Source organism: Mustela erminea, chromosome 9 (genome assembly GCF_009829155.1).
Source record: "Mustela erminea isolate mMusErm1 chromosome 9, mMusErm1.Pri, whole genome shotgun sequence".
In the NCBI taxonomy this organism is placed as follows: Eukaryota; Metazoa; Chordata; class Mammalia; order Carnivora; family Mustelidae; genus Mustela; species Mustela erminea.
In genome coordinates this window covers 80,013,329-80,030,819 of record NC_045622.1, presented here as the reverse complement: position 1 = coordinate 80,030,819, position 17,491 = coordinate 80,013,329, and the positions used below count along the sequence as shown (strand labels likewise).

The 17,491-nt window shown below is 42.9% G+C and overlaps 1 protein-coding gene across 1 annotated transcript; it reads left to right on the top strand.

The window, feature by feature from the left end:
• Window positions 1-2,711: 2,711 nt before the first annotated feature.
• On the top strand, window positions 2,712-15,725 carry BDNF (brain derived neurotrophic factor). Its single transcript, XM_032358760.1, is given in 4 exon segments — window positions 2,712-2,729; window positions 2,731-2,875; window positions 2,878-2,921; window positions 14,604-15,725. Coding segments are annotated over 4 exon segments (972 nt in total). The 3' UTR covers window positions 15,369-15,725.
• Window positions 15,726-17,491: the final 1,766 nt, after the last annotated feature.

Sequence of the window (17,491 nt, the reverse complement as noted above, 5' to 3'; positions counted from 1 at the left end):
GTAGAACAGAAAAGGAAAGTGTCCCACCACAACGCTCTGTGTATCAGGCTTTCAGTGCTCATTTCGCAGCTGTTAGCCTTATTTCTAGGTACTGAGTTCAGAAGATATCTCCCAAATCACAGACGAGGTCTTGCCGAGTTTAGAACTTTCACACCCAAGGGGAAGCACTTTTGAGGAATGATTTTGCACTTTCCTAAAGATGTGTAATTCAATAATTAGTACTTTGTAAGATGAATTAAAGCTGGTGGAAGTACAATGTAAACACAAAACTGTGACACAGTATGGTCACACTTTTTCCTCAAAGTTGGCAGGCGGTCTCCTGCATCATACAAATAGGGAATCCTATAAAAACACAGGATTTGTAGCCGAACTAGCATCTCCATGTTTCAAAAAAGCACATATTCCAGGTCACGTTCACCTGACTCTCATTCTCGCTGGTAAGATCGATTCTTAGTCTTACTTTCCTCTGCAGACAAAATGCTCCATGGAGGAAAAAAAAAATTTCCTTTAGCTCTACTGCCTAGAAAAGTGTGGTTAAAAAGAGCCTGGCAGAATGGTTATTCCATTCAAACAAGTGTTCTTTTTCACTGAATTTTTGAGGGGGCCCCTTTAAAAGGGAAAACCTGTCCTCTTCCTCTATATGGCCTGGTTGCAGTTGGGGAGTTGCAGTGATGACTGTATGTAGCTACACAAAAAAATAATTCCTCGGCATATGGGTGGACGGCCAGAAGCTAGCTGACACACCCCTGACAAAGACCCATTTTCTTTTGTTGATACCTGCGAAGGCTTTCACAACAGGCATTTCCAGTTCTGTTCTCAGGCTCTTTGCAGCTACTTCTCTAGAAGTCTGCTATCATCCAAGGGTTGACTGTGGCCAGAAGCCAGGTATCCTGTGTTTTGTGCCATTGTGCCTCCAACCTGCCACACACATTCAGGAGGTCATCTTGGGTACGTGTTCTGTATCCACTCAGTGTGGCTCTTGGGTTGGCTTTCCCTTTGCTGTTCATGCCAACAGCCTCTGGGCACCCGTTTGGAGGCAGGGAACCCCTGTGAAGTCTTCCACCCTATGACCTTTGTTCCTTGGGCTGTTTCAGCTTGGTTGCCCTTGTGGGCACACTGAGAGTCTGCTTCTCTGTCCATTTTGGATCCTCTGTTCTGTGGTCTTCGTGGTCCTACCTAGTTGTAGGAACTACTTCTTGAGAATAAATTTGAGACTGTCCCGCCATACCTATTTTGCCACTCTTGTCTCAGCCCCTCAGCTCTGTTCTTGAGTAACAGGACCATGGCACAAGTCAAGTGGGGTGGCCTAGGGAACCAGTCCTCTAGATTTTGAGGGGATTAGGTTGGGGTACTAAATAGAAAGACTTTACATCCTAAGTTGGTTTTGTTGTTGTTGTTGTTGTTGTTGATTCCTGAAGGCACATTGGCACTTGGGTCTTGATTGAGATCATTCTTACTCAAGTAGAGTTGACACAGGATTATTTGGCAGTTGTGGTTAATGATCTAAAAACCATGGGGTTCTGTTCGAGACCCAGTGAGATCTTCTCAGGGGAAGATGTTCTGACATTTCAAGCAAAATTTCCTCTGTGCATTGTTCTGACACCACTATGCCCACGTATGCATGTATGATTGATACCTTGAGGGAATGCTTCAGTATGGGGAAGACACAGTAAAGCAGAAACATTAGAGTGGTAGTCAATGTTTGTGAAATTAGTGTGTAAATAAACTGCTTACCAGGAATGATCGTAGAGGGCTTTGCTTAAATAAATAAGAAATTGATACATAGGGTTTGTGGGCTGTCTCTGCCAAGGAGACCTCCCTCAAAATGTAAGACCACATCCACATCTGACCCCGTATGGAAAGAAGCATGCAAGCCATCTCTGGTGCAAATTCCATTTCTACCACGTGCTGGGTGTATGTTTTTTTTTGGGGGGGGGGGCAGGCGGCATGTGATTTTAGGCAATTTATTGAACCTCTCTGAGCCTCAGTTTTCTTAGCTATAAGCTGCGGATAACTCGGTTACCTACTGTGCCACTCAGAAATGTTAGCTATTATTTTTAATCATTTTTAATACGAAGAGAAGATTGATATTACTTATTTATCCAATTGTACAGCTTCTCCCCAAATCCACCCCCACCCCGGACACACACCATTACCTCCAGTACTATGTTTATTTAAAAATACTGTGTAGATAGAAACGTCCCTCATCCCACTGCTTGGATTAAATATGCTGGTGTTTCCGTTTGCATGTATTTTGTAGGAATCAATGTTTAGTGAAAAGGGATGGAGACACGCAGATGTTCCCACAGTCCTGATGCTCATGAGACAGAATCAAATGTTTCCATATAGGTACATCTATTGGCTTAAACGCTGTGGATATTTCCTGACCGGCCATATGGATCTTTTGTCGTCTGAGATGTTAATATTTTCCTTGTATTTTATAATAGCTCTGGAACACGGCCAGTTTCTGGAACAGGGTCCACATGGCTCATTATGCGCAGGGCCCAGAAACTGGCTTGCTTGTGCTTCTCACATGAACAGGGACACGTACAAGAGTTGGGGGCTGTGGTAGGGCCGTAGGCAGGGGCACATACTCCCTTATTCTTGCCTCTGCATTAAGCTACAAATAATGAGCACTTTCCTGTGCTGTACAATAAGTCATTAAAAGAAATTATAGAGTCAGATGCAAAAATAACCCGAAGGACAACTGGATGTGTGGAACCACCAGTTTTCCCCCACATGCGCAGGAGGTTAATCCTCGTTAACGCTCGGAACACTGAGTTTCTATAGAGAGGGCTGCGTGTCCGCACACGTCTTGGCATCTGCCCACACGCTTCAGTACGGTGTGACTGTGCATCCCAGAAGAAGGGCTGCGGCATGTGGAATTTAACAAACCGATTCCTGAAAATGGTCTCATCAAGGTGAGCAACGGAGAGCTAATGGCATTCTCTTGCTAATTTCATCTTTCCCTTGGGATTTCCATAGTGCTTTTAAAAGGATCGCTAGTCTTTTGTCCTAGGGGCACTGTCTCTGTCCAGTTTCTTCTCCCACCTATTTTTCACCTCTTGCTTTGTAAAAATTAATGTTCTCTGTTGTAGTTCAGAGGATGGGATCTAAACTAGACAGAGGTCTCTTCATCAGCTGAGAATCATCTGTCCCATTTCTCATTTTACCCCTTCTGAAGTAATGACATTGAAGGCTTCCAGTTTGGACCTAAGATGGCTCTAATTACGAACAGATAGTTTTGTGATGGAATTCACTCAGATAACTAATTAACCGCAGGAATACATGGGCTGTGGAAAATTTCAGGAGCACCATCTGTGGAAAAACTGGGAAGGGCATGCCGTTACCACAGCTCCGGGGTCCATTAAGAGTGTGTTTGTGTGGGGACCGTGTCTCGTGGGCGGTGACTCACAGCTGTCGAAATTCCCATAGCATCTCACCACAGGAACTCCAGGGTATCCGCAACACCTTACAAGCAACCTGTTGATTTGAAGTTTCCAATTCTGAGGGAAGACTGAAATATAGTCTCTTTTGTTTGTTTTTGGTTTTTGTTTTTAATTGTCATGGTTCTGGCTTGTTCTCAATGTCCGCATTATGGCAAACTTCTTGAGGGGGGATTCCTTTTATCCTCTGGCTTGAGAGAGTTACTGCATGTTCTCTCCCCTTAGGGACAAAGGGCACAGTTACGTCACCCTTGCACTTTTTGAAAGTACAGAGCATGCTTATTCCTCAATCCCAGAACCTGGAAGACCGTGCTCTGCTGCGCTTTCACAGCATCCCCGATAGTAGGTGTGCTGTGTTCGTCATTTGGAGGAGGCACCCCTTTAGCTGTGTTCACATCTGTACCATGTGGGGCTCAAAGTGGAACCCAGTAATACTTAGGATTCCGCCTGGGAAAAGGTGGTTCTGTGTCATCTCAGCCCCACCCGTTTGCAGGTGATCTAACAGCAACACCATCAGGGTTCCCAGTGTGAGTCATTTGTGTACGTATTGGTGACTTGGTGACTCGGTGTTTGGGAACTAGCTGTCTCTGCAATCCTTCGCAAAAAAACCTAAACAGTGAAGCAATCTCCAGTTCTGTTGATGAAACTACCCCATCAACTCCCTGAGGATGTCCCTGTAACTCAAGAAGTTTTGGACTTTTCTTTAGAAAACTTTTTTTTTTTTTTTTTTTTTTAACCATGTTTCCTCCTTCGGTCTTGAAGCAAATGATCCTAGTTGTTGGAACCCAACTGAGAAATTGGGTTGCCTGCTGGGTACCTTACTGAGATAAAGACGAATTTGGGTTGGATAGGGGATTTGGATACTTGATATATGGATATGTTTTAGGGTTTTGTTGTTGCTGCCATTGCTGTTGTTTCGTGGGTTTTATTTAGGTATTAGAGCTGTTAGTTTTAGGGCAGACTTAGAAATAAATCTTCATTGAGTGAGTGAGTCAGTTTTCCCTGCCTTTGTCTTGGTTTCACCATCAGAGACATCTGGCTGAAAGGAATATTCATGTGTGTGGAAATCTATCACCTGCCAATGCCATTGGTGTCATTTCCAGTCTGATTCTGATCGAGGGAGAAATGTTAGGCCTTCTAAGTCTTCAGGGAGGCCAATTTTGCCTGCACATGGCTCATGACATTGAGATTAAAAATTAGTGATTGAGTGGAAGTCCAGATTTAGGTCAGTAGTACAATATAAATTCTCAATGAATCACATTTATGGGTACCCTGTGCTTTATTGTATAAACACAATAGTGGGAAAGCCAGGTGACATATAAAGGGAACCCAGATTTATTTATTACCATTACAAAAGCAAAATTATTTTCCTACATAATAAATGTCCTAATAAAACAAGTGGAACCAATGAAGAGATGGCAGGTAAGCCCAGGACATGGCTCAGAATGCACGACAAATACGTAAGTTGACAGCCCTTTCATTTTCCTGAGCCTAAGTAGCTTCCTTCCTCTTTATCATTTACAGTCCAATGTTTCCCAACTTTAATAAGTATATAAATCACCTTGAAGTACATGAATCTTGTCAAAGTACAGATGCTGTTTTAGTGGACAGGGTGGATGGAATAGAGGAAGGGAAGCTGAGCTGCCTTTTTTTTTTTTTTTTAAGATTTTATTTATTTATTTGAGAGAGAGAGAGAGGAAAGCACAGAGGACAAGTGAGAGGGAGAAGCAGAATCTCCATTGAGTAAGAAGCCTGAGACAGGACTCAATCCCAAGACCCCGGGATCAAGGCCTGAGCTGAAGGCAGATGCTTAACCGACTAAGCCACCCAGGCACCCTGAGAGTCTTCATGTCTTGTGAGCTCTTAGGCGATGGTAATGCTGCTGGTCCATGGATATCCCTTTGAGAGGCAAGGTTTCATTTAATTTTTTTCAGGTCCTTGGAAAGTAGGTTATTAAAACTTAATGGAACCTGGTAGATCATATCACAATTAACATTACTATCTGCCATGTTAGGGGAATTTAATAATGCTTTTTTTTTTGCAATTTAATAGAACATTGTTCAGACAATGACAAATACCATACGATTTCACGTGGAATTTAAGAAACAAAACAAACAAGCCAAGGGGAGAAAAGAGAGAGAGAGATAAATCAAGAAACAGACTCTTAACCACAGAGAACAGACTGGATGGTTACTAGCGGGGAGAGTCATGGGGGGATGGGTTAAACAGATGATGGGGATTAAGGAGTGCACTTAACCATGATGAGCATGGGGTCATGTATGGAATTATTGAATCAGTGTGTTGCACACTTGAAACTAACATAGCACGGTGTGTTAATTAACTGTACTTAAAGTAAGAGGCTTAACAAGTTGAGAACAATAGTAACAGAACAGTATTAAGTCTGAACTTAATTATAACCAAATCTCACCTAAAATTCTAAAGAAAACAGAATCCTAATTAAAGAGGTTAAGCTTTTAATTGGATGTTAACTGCCATTTTGTTCCGTAATCTAAAAAACAGCAGTTTAAGGGATACCTGGATGGTGAGTTGGTTAAGTGTCCATCTCTGGCCATGATCTCAGGGTGATGAGAGCCAGCCTGGTGTTGGGCTCCACACTCAGCACAAGTCTGACTGCAATTCTCTCCCTTTTCCCTTCCCCTGTGCATGTGAGCACTCACATTCTCTCTCTCTCTCTCTCAAATAAGTATACAAAATCTTTTTTAAAAATAGTTTAGGGGCAAGGGGGTTGGTGTTATGGACATTGGGGAGGGTGTGTGCTATGGTGAATGCTGTGAAGTGTGTAAAGCTGGCAATTCACAGACCTGTACCCCTGGGGATAAAAATATATTATGTTTATAAAAAAACTTAAAAATTAAAAAAAAAATAGTTTAGGGGCACCTGGGTGGCTGAGTTGGTTAAGCAACTGCCTTTGGGTCAGGTCATGATCCTGGAGTCCTGGGATGGAGTCCCGCATCGGGATCCCTGCCCAACGGGCAGTTGGTTTCTCCCTCTGACGCTCCGCACTCTCATGCTCTCCCTTTCTCAGTCTGTGTCTCTCAAATAAATAAAATCTTTAAGAAAAAAGTTTCAAAATTAGTTTAAAACTGTGTTTTAAAAAGCAAAATTTTGGTTGTCTGTTCATTTGATGGGCAATTGACTTGTGCATGCTTGACTTTACCACAGAGGTGTTCCCTCTTTGGGCAGTATTACTCTTTGACAAGGAGGTGAACATGGATAGGACCGTTAGCTGTGGGTGGCTCTGGTTTCCAGGGATTCTTCCTTGGTTACCACAGACCAGTAGGTTTCTTGGGGCAGTTGGGTTAAAAAGGCCCTTGAAGACCTTTGGATGGTGGCAGCTGTGCCTGGGATTGGGATGCTTGGTAGGGTGTTCTCTCCCTTGGGCCAGGTGCGTTGTACTAGGTACTGTACAAATTGTAATTTAGAGGAGAAGACCCCTCCCCATCCTAATGGGGAATATGGTCTAGTGTTACTCCTCAATAAGCTGGGTGTCTGACCAGTAGAAAAATATTTGCTTTTTTCAAGGACGGAGTATGGGATAGAAGGTGTTACTAAAAGACCAGAGCTGTTGTGCTTTCTATCAAAGATGTATGTAAGTTTATCAAATTAATAATTCAGTGCAATATATTTTTTTATGCAATAATTACATGTATGTATTATTCTGGGTCTTAAGAACCAGCAATTTCTCTGTCATTCTTAAGCTAAGTAATGTCCGTGTGTGTCACAATACCGTGCACCCACTGGGGATCAGAGAGTCCCCTGGTGTGAAGGACTGTGCTGTGTAGAATGCACAGTTGGATACCCATGAACATAAACTACATTATGATTGAAAACTACATTTTTAAAGGCACTTCCTTCAAAGCTTTGGAACATCTGCCTCATCCGATTTCATTTACTAAAATAATGTATTAGTTTCAGTTGATCGGTCATTCAGGGAAGTAACTAAATATCTGTCGTGATCATTAGGCCCACACTGCCATTTTACTCAGGGATTCCAACTGCCAATTGTTTTCCCTCAGGAGTGTGAAGCTATTTGTTTGTTTGTTGTTGTTTTTGTTTGTTTTTTAAATTCTCAGCTAAGCAGTATATACCTAGTGGGAAAAATGCAGAGAAATGAAGAAAAAAAAAACTGGTTTCTGTAGTTGAAGGCCTAGTTTTCCTTTGGAATCTGAGGTTCTGACCTTGTTCTATCAGGGGAACCACAGCAAATGGATGAGTTGATTAAAAACTCTGGTCCCCTTTCCGCCTGTACGAAAGGGGGGTAATTATAGTTACCTGCACCTCTAGGGCCCTGTGAGTCTTAATTAGTTAATATTTGCAAAGTATTTGGAGATCTTTGAATTAAAAGTGCTGAGCAGTGGAATCCAAGTTCAGTGTAATTATAATTGGAATGAGAATCTCGATTGCTGCCTTCCCTCATCCACCCTCCATGATGTTCTTTTAGCCAACCCGGACATGACCTGTGGTTCACACTCATCTCTGCACACTTCTCTCTAACCCCTTCTCTTTTGCAACCCACTTCAGCCTAAAAATAAATAAATAGAACTAAATTAAGTTAAATAGAAATAGAAAAGAAATAGAAAAAGAAAAAGAATAGAAAAGAAAAGAAAGTCAAAATAAATAGAAATAAATGAAGTTAAAACTTGACTCTAATCTTACTTAAGTAACTACTCAGAATTTATCTATTTGTTTGTTTGTTTAGCAAATGTGTGTGTGCACACACAGGGCTGGGGAAAGGAAGGGCTGAAGTAGAGGGAGAGAAAGAGCAAGAATCTTTTTTTTTTTTTTTAAGATTTTTTTTTTTTTTAAATTTATGTATTTGACAGACAGAAATCACAAATAGGCAGAGAGGCAGGTAGAGAGAGAGGAGGAATCAGGCTGCCCACTGAGCAGGGAGCCCGATGCGGGGCTCGATCCCAGGACCCTGAGACCATGACCTGAGCTGAAGGCAGAGGTTTAACCCACTGAGCCACCCAGGCGCCCCAAGAAAGAGCAAGAATCTTACACAAGTTCCATGCGTACTGTGGAGCCGGTCTCAACGACCCTGAGATCATGACCTGAGCCGAAATCAGGAGTCAGCTACTTAACCAACTAAGCCACCCAAGGCACCCCTCACTATTTATTTCTGAAGTTCAACAGGCACCAAGAAGAAATTCAGTGAATTAACTGGTCTTTCCCACTCGATCATTCTTTCAGGCCCTCCTGTACCTGCTGATAAACTGGGCTTCTGGAAGCGTTTTCCTGCTCAAAAACTCTTCACTGGCTCTTCCATGTCTGCAAAGCAGGGTCAGAGTTCATTAGAATCCTCCTGAGAGCCTTTCCGAATCTGACAGTCACTCACTGTTACTTCTCACTATTCCCTTAAAGAGTTCTTCTCTCTCTAAACGTGCTCTTTGACTCCAGCCAAGCCTCCACCCATCCAGTGGTGTCTTTTCTGGACACATCTAAACCCTCCCTATCCTCCCCTTCCTCTTCACAGAGCACTCTTCATTCTCTAACTGGAAGTAACCTCTTTCTCTTTACACAATTTTTTCTTTACTTTTCCTGGGTCTTTTCTACCTTTTTGTTTTCGTTACTTAAATATATGTCCTGCTTCCCTCCTAGACCGTAAGATTTGAAGGTAGATTCTTTGGGTGATGAATGAACAAACAAAGGCTAATATATGCATAGAGTGAAACTGGATACAGATTCAAGATTATTTACATTGATTTGCAAGATTGCATTGAGGTGGTCTCTTCATAGGCTTGCATCATGTATGTTAGGAATTAAATATTAATCGATAATTTCTTCAACGTTACAGTTATCCTTGTTACTTATAGGACTAAGATGAGCAGCCATATCTTTAAACTTTTGATTACATGCTCATAGACAAAATGCTAAGGGATTAGCAACAAGGAACACTTTGTGTGTTTTCTCCTGTTTGCCTGAATGACCCCTATTACTGTTTGCTTTCCCTTCTTAGCTTTGGACATGGAAATGTTGTTCTAGGGTGCCTAAGTTTTTGCAGAGCTTTCCTTTAGAAGAAGGCCATGTTGTCTGAAATTCCATCCACTGGAATGGCATTAAAGTCAAAGGGTCTTACGGGTCACAATTATCCAGTACTACAAAGCAGCGTCTCAGTGGTGCTGCCTTTACAAAGTCGGGCTCCAGGATACACACACCTGCCGAGAGCTCTGGCTACATTTTAGAAGCTCCTTCTCTGACCACCCTCTGTAGCAGAGCCTCTCTTCTCCCTGTAAACCCAGCAGCCTGTCCTGATGGTTAAAAACCTGGACGAAGAGCTAACCTGTAAACCTCTCTGAACCATAATTGTCTCATCTTTTTAATGTGGATAATAATACCTGCCTTATCTCCTTTTAACAGGCAAATTAGATCATACTTGTGAGTGTTCTACAGTCTTTAAGAGAAATGTTAAGTTATTACTATAGCATGCTGTCATGGATATTCATCTGGTTGAATGTTTAAGACTTGTGAGTCATGCTTAAAACTAACTTTCCTTCTATTTTGTAGATTTTCTTTTTAGCCTGGTGTACTATATTTAATTTTTTGAGAATGAGGCTAAAAAAGAAATCCTCTCTAGCATTTTATAGATGTGGTTGAGTTGATTGTTGTAAGCCTTGGAGCAGAATTAGACAGCCCCAGTGAATTTATTACGTATAAAGAGATATATAGACTGTCTACTTAGCAGTATCACACCGCCTCTCATCTTTGGCGTAACCAAGTCTCATCTGAAGGGCCTAAAATGTTTGGAATTGCCATGGAAGCTTTTACTTACGTTTAGGATTTCCTGAGACAGTGTATAAAATCACTCACTGAAGAGGTTAACAGCGAAAAAGGCAGTTAGTTACAAGACTTAAAAGTTCAAGTTTTGCTATGAGTATTGTCACTGGCTGCTTTTTCAAAGTCTTTTATTAGAAACAGAGCTACACAAATGATAGGGGCTGTTCATATGATGTCATGCTATTTGCTTGTTAGAAATCATCCAAGTAAAGCGTTGAGCTCTGAGAGAAGCTGAAGAGATTCCTCATGGCTGATCATTGACATCTATAAGATCTCCTCGAGCTTATAATTTGGGTTTAGCATGGCCTGTACTTGACCAAATAATTCCCTGGGTTCACTGGTGCTTTTCCAATGGAAAGGCTTCCCCTGAAAATTAGGTCAAAACTGTCTTCTCATGGTTTAATCAACTCATCAGTAGGTTTTTACTGAGAATTATTCTATTACTCTGTGTTAAGCATTAATTGGGTCAGACATGATCCATTCCCTCAGAGAGCTTCTCATCTAACTGAAGACTGCCGGTGGTTGGCAGACGCCATCAACAATTAACAAGCGAGCAGGGAATGAAGTGCTAAATGAGATGTAACACGCAAATTTTGGAAGAGAAGGAGGACAGTGTGTGCGCGAGTAATTAGGGAAGGTGGCACGTCTGATTTGATGTTTGAACTGGGCCATGAAGGATGAACAAGACTTCGTCAGGGAGAAAAGAATGTGCCGGGAATGGAGCAAGTCACTTCCAGGCAATAATGTTTCCGGGGCTCCAGGGACTCTGGCCTGATCAGGGTAGATAGAGGTAAGGGAAGACCGTATTTTCAGGGGTGTGAATACCAGTTCAAAGAGGTTAGATGGGACCTAGTGGAACAAAAATGCCATTGCAAGTTTTTGTGAGAGAATGGTGAGCTAAGCGTGGTTAGTCAGGCCGTGGTCATCGTGGCTGAATGGCGCAGAAAGGATGTGAAAGACGCCAGGGGGACATTGTAGTCCCCAGATGAGATGGTGACAGCTGAGCCAAGATGGCGGCAGCGGGATGGAAGGGAAAAGGGATGGACAAGAAAAATGACTCAGAGGAAAAATGAGCAGGACTTTTTGCTGATTGTACTTGAAGACCATACCTAAAAGGTACAGTCAAACTTGATTCCAAGACTCCTCACCTTCGGCCTGGGTGGTCCAAAGCATTTAGAAATCACTGTCAGAAACAGAAAAGTTAGGGAGTACCATTGTCCCCTCAAAAAGAACTGAGTTGGGGGCGCCTGGGTGGCTCGGTGGGTTAAAGCCTCTGCCTTCGGCTCAGGTCGTGGTCCCAGGGTCCTGGGATCGAGCCCCGCATCGGGCCCTCTGCTCGGCGGGGAGCCTGCTTCCTCCTCTCTCTCTGCCTGCCTCTCTGCCTACTTGTGATCTCTGTCTGTCAAATAAATAAATAAAATCTTAAAAAAAAAAAAAAAAGTACTGAGTTGGGTGTTGGATGCATTACTGGGCCTTGTGAGTGAATAGGCAGTGAGCATCCCAGAAGTGTCCCTCTGGGCAGGGCTGGAGATGGGGGCTGGACTTCAGCACTAGAAAGTTCATTACTGACTCTCTGCAGATGTTCAGCTTTGAGAGGTGCGCCCAGTGTGGGCTTCAGGATGTAAGTCAAGTTCTATTGACTTAGATAGCCTTTGTTCCTCTGAAAGAGTTACTTTTGGAACTGCTAAGAAGAATATACAAAGGACTCACTACTTATGTACCAAAAAGTTACTAAGAAAAAGATGAGAACAGTGAAAGGCAGGGTAAATAAACGTCTTTAAACCAAGTGTAGAAAAAGGTGTCATTAAGAGACTCATCACTGTGGTCGAGGTAAAAAAGCAATGTCTCACCTCTGTAGTTGAAGATGCCTGAGGAACTTGGCCCATTTTAAGCAGTTTGTGTGGGCACTTAGTAAATATTTACAAGACTTACTCTCTTTGATTAATTCCAAAATGAACATTTTCTGATTCATATTTTTAACATCTTCGAAATGGCTTGTGTCCTACAGTTGATGTCCTTTTGTTGTTCTGGTTGGCCAGGCAGGAAGGAGTCCCAGCACAGCTGTCATCACCTTAACCTACTTACTTTGCTTGGTTTTCTTTTGTTACATTTGCAGAAAAATTATATATGATAAAATGTGTCCTAATAAGTCTAAAAGAGCTCTTCGGTAAGTATACAGTAACAGTTTGGGATGATAAAGAAGGCACTTTTGGCTGCATTTTTAATTTCTTAGTGGTACACAAAATGGTGTGTTTTGTAATGCCAATATCTTAGATTTAGTGAAATAATAGTATTGAAAGATGACTGATCACAGCAGGTCTGTACCCGAGCGATATAGATGGCTGGGGTAGAATATTCTAGATTCGCATTCTTTCCTCAACCTCCATCTGAGGTGGAGGTTTTAATTTGAACAGGGAACATTAGGAAAAAGGGTTTTCCTTCAGTGGTAATACCACCTGCCAGGAGTACAAAGCTCCTCAGAGGATGCATTTCTTCGATGGTGAAAAATCCGGGACATTCACAAAAAGTTCAGGTGTGGTTCATTCAAACCAGGGTGCTCTTCCTACTCACAGACCCTTGTGTGTCCAGACAGCCCTGAGAATGCTTGCTCTTTGTGCAAAGTGAGAATGAATCCACAAGGAAATTTGTGGGTGTTTGGGGATGGTAATAGCTCTCTCTTATAAAAGCGGAGAACAGAAGCATTGTTTCTCCGTACCAGCATTTGCAGCCATTTCTGCAGTGTGACCTATTGACTGGAGGAGGTAGGTTGTTGCCTTCCCGTACGGTGACACTTCATGGACAGGAAGTCCATGGGTAGCAGGTAGCACAGCATAACAACTAGGGCATGTGTGTGTCTCTTTGTAAACCCTTGCTCTGGGACTGAGAGCTAGGAGTAGTTAGAGTGTCGGACCTGGGGGATGCTTCTGTCTCTTGCTAAGGGACCCAGAGCTTCAGGTAAGTGACATTGAAGTCCTTCACCATCTGATGGTAACCTTGGGTTGGCCCGTAGGTATGTTTTCATGTTGTTTGTTCTCCCATTCTAATTGGCTTCCCAGAGCCTGCCTGTAGATATGCAGCCAAATTTACACTGGAAAACCCTCTGGCAAACAGGAAAAGATTAATTTTGTGGTGTGCTGTTAAGGGACTTCCCAGAAAACTTCAAAAGCACAGAAAGAAGCACTAGCTGCCTATTCCAAAATGTGCAAAATGCCACTCAGCTTTTTAAAGGTGTGATAAACTCGGAGCCCTCTCATACGCATATATACACCAGACCACATTTTCAGTGGAAGGAGAAGCTGAGCTTTCTGAGATGGGGCTGTCTGTACGTGAGCCAGGAAAGCCAAGGGCTGAGGAGCTCAGAGAGTTGCTGGAGATAACTGTGGATCTGCATCTGGGAGGCATTTGAAATTGACTTCAGTGCCTTTTTAATGCAGACTTTTCCAGTTCTCTCTTAAGCAGACACATTGTTTTCATATCAGCCCCAGGCATAGACACACCATTAAAATCAACGGGTAGAAAATGATTTGTGTTTGGAAATAAGCAAAACATTTTCAGTTGTGACCACCCAGGTGTAGTAGGGAAACTCTGGAGCTGATGCTGGGAGCCCCAGGCTCTAATATAAACTTTCTTCAGGACAGGAAACAAATCCTTTGGTTTCCTTATCTGTAAAGCAGGATGGCTTGTTGGAATTATCTTTCTGCTTTATTCTGATAGATTATCTCTAGTGGGGGGTGGGGGGGAGTCAATGTAAAGGCTCTTTACAGCTCCCTGACTTCTTTTTTATGATGCTTCCCAAGCCTAGATATCACAAGGCTAGGAAGGCCCCCACAGACCCCTCGGGCCACGACCATTCCCGTCACATGTTCCCTCAATAGGACCATGTTGCCAACTCAGGGTGAAAAAAAAAATGACTATTACAGTTGCAGTTGTTGCTTAGTAACATTTCTGATTTTGTGTTTCTTGTGACAGCCTGAGCAGAGATCATTAAAAATTAAACTTACAAAGCTGCTAAAGTGGGAGGAAGGAGGAGACCTTGAAGGCACCTTTTTTTTTTTTTCACTTGCTTAGAAGCCATCTAACCTCGGGTTTCAGTGCCTCGTCTTGGGGCAAACACAGCACGGTCTCTGGTTTATATTAAACCACATAGAGAGCACACTCCTGACATTTAACTTGTGTCCTACTGCAGCTGGAGTTTATCACCAGTACATAAAACCCTTGACCCTGCAGAATGGCCTGGAATTACAATCCCCTGTTTCGCACTGCGTAGTGCAGTCGCAGTGCATTCCCCGCCCCCCCCCACCGCCCGTCGGAAGCAAGCGCTAACGAGCTCTGTGTCTCCTTTCTGCTCTCTCCCTGCAGTTCCACCAGGTGAGAAGAGTGATGACCATCCTTTTCCTTACTATGGTTATTTCATACTTCAGTTGCATGAAGGCTGCCCCTATGAAGGAAGCAGACGTCCGAGGACAAGGCAGCTTGACCTACCCAGGTGTGCGGACCCATGGGACTCTGGAGAGCATGAATGGGCCCAAGGCAGGCTCGAGAGGCCTGACTTCCTTGGCTGACACTTTTGAACACGTGATAGAAGAGCTGTTGGACGAGGACCAGAAAGGGCGGCCCAACGAAGAGAACAATAAGGACGCGGACTTGTACACTTCCAGGGTAATGCTTAGTAGTCAAGTGCCTTTGGAGCCGCCTCTCCTGTTTCTGCTCGAGGAATACAAAAATTACCTGGATGCTGCAAACATGTCTATGAGGGTCCGGCGCCACTCTGACCCCGCCCGCCGTGGGGAGCTGAGCGTGTGCGACAGCATTAGCGAGTGGGTGACAGCGGCGGATAAAAAGACTGCAGTGGACATGTCGGGCGGGACGGTCACGGTCCTTGAAAAAGTCCCCGTATCAAAAGGCCAGCTGAAGCAGTACTTCTATGAGACCAAGTGCAATCCCATGGGTTACACAAAGGAGGGCTGCAGGGGCATAGACAAAAGGCATTGGAACTCCCAGTGCCGAACTACCCAGTCGTACGTGCGGGCCCTTACCATGGATAGCAAAAAGAGAATTGGCTGGCGATTCATAAGGATAGACACTTCCTGTGTATGTACATTGACCATTAAAAGGGGAAGATAGTTGATTTATGTTGTATAGATTATATTGAGACAAAAATTATCTATTTGTATATATACATAACAGGGTAAATTATTCAGTTAAGAAAAATAATTTTATGAACTGCATGTATAAATGAAGTTTATACAGTACAGTGGTTCTACAGTCTATTTATTGGACCTATCCATGACCAGAAGGGAAACAGTCATTTTGCGCACAACTTTAAAAAGTCTGCATTACATTCCTCGATAATGTTGTGGTTTGTTGCCGTTGCCAAGAATTGAAAACGTAAAAAGTTAAAAAAAATAATAATAAATTGCATGCTGCTTTAATTGTGAATTGATAATAAACTGTCCTCTTTCAGAAAACAGACAAAAAAAACAACAAAAATTTGAACCAAAACATTCCGTTTACATTTTAGACAGTAAGTATCTTCGTTCTTGTTAGTACTATTATCTGTTTTACTGCTTTTAACTTCTGATAGCGTTGGAATTAAAACAATGTCAAGGTGCTGTTGTCATCGCTTTACTGGCTTAGGGAATGGGGGATGGGAGGGCTATATTTTTGTTTGTTTTGTGTTTTTTTTTTTCGTTTGTTTTGTTGTTTTGTTTTGTTTTGTTTTTTAGTTCCCATAGGGAGTAGGGATGGGGAAAGAATTCTTTAACTATATATTCTGGTTGATAAGGGATTTATTTGTATGTTGTAAAGATGTTTGCAATATCAATCAGATGACTGGAAAATGAATAAAAATTAAGGCAACTGAACAAAGTGCTCACTCCCACTTCCCACAGTGCACCTCCTAGGCTCCCACTCGCCCTTTGGGCCTTGGTCAGGGGAGGCTCCTTTTATCAGAAAGACCTACATTTTCATAGAGCACATTCTTTCCCTCCCTCCCCCTTTGGTCCCCTCTTTGTTTTGTTTTCTCTTAAAAGAAGAAAAATCAGTTGCGCGCTCTGAAATATTTTACCACTGCTATGAACAAGTGAACCAATTTTGTCCTTGTGGCATTCCTATAAGCATGGAGAATAGTGATTTCTTTCTTTTCTTTTCTTTTCTTTTTCTTTTCTTTTCCTTTTTTTTTTAAGAGAAAAAAACAACAAAATATAAAAACGAAGATTCTTTTTTACGAGGGGTAAACATTCAGTCAATCATTGTAAGGCTTCACAAAATCATGGTAAGGCTTAAAAATTGTCTTGCAAGCAAAAGGTGGAGTTCTGTAAGGACCCAGAAATGCCTAGATCAGGGTAGGCGTCCACACTGCCAGTGAAATGAGACTGAACAGCCCTATGGAGGCTGTGTGGAGCTGACATGTCATTTCTGGGTGGTGCAGGAGGAATTTCTGAGTGGCCATCCTGAGGTCTAGGTGAGGGTGGGGAATGGTACTTGAGACATTCCAGAAGGGAGGCCTCTGAAGGACCTTTCAGAGGTGGCTCTGGAATGACTATTTCAAGTTGCTTGGACCTCACGCTTTAAGTGCCTACATTATCTAACTGTGCTAAGAGGTTCTCGCTGGAGGACCCCACTCAGGCTGATTTATGCTCTCCACCCCTGGGTAATTTGTCCTAAAGCTGGATAAGCCTGGAGCAGGCTCAGAACCAAATGTGGCATTGTGATCTTGAGACTAATGCAAAGCAAGAGAATATCCTTGTGACCTGAACACTTACTTAAGCTTTGAAATTAGACTTGAGGAAACCAGGGTTTTGTCTTCTGAGAACTTTTGGTAAGGGGGAAGGGACAGGAAAAAGCCCCAAAACTCAGGTTGGATGACCAAGGCTACTGACAGAAAACCTTGTCCAGAGACAAGACTTCAACAAGGTGTCTGCACATCTAGGACACCACAGGCTTGGAAAGGTGCCTTGCTCGATGGAAGAGGCCAGGACAGAGCTGACAAAGTGTTGCTCCCCAGTGAAGACCTCAGCAACCTCCTACCCATTCTCTCTGTCCATGGAGAGGGTCCCTGCCTCACCTCTGCCGTCTTGGGTTTGGAGAAGTAAAGTTGGGGTCTGCAGTAGTGGTCCTGGGAGAAATAGTGCTAAACCCACTCACCCATTCAGTCCACTATCCAAATCTGAAAATGTCCTAGACCAGTGTCCTTGAATAACATAAAACCTCCAGAAGTTGCTGCTCTTAGTTGGGTGAGGGGTCAG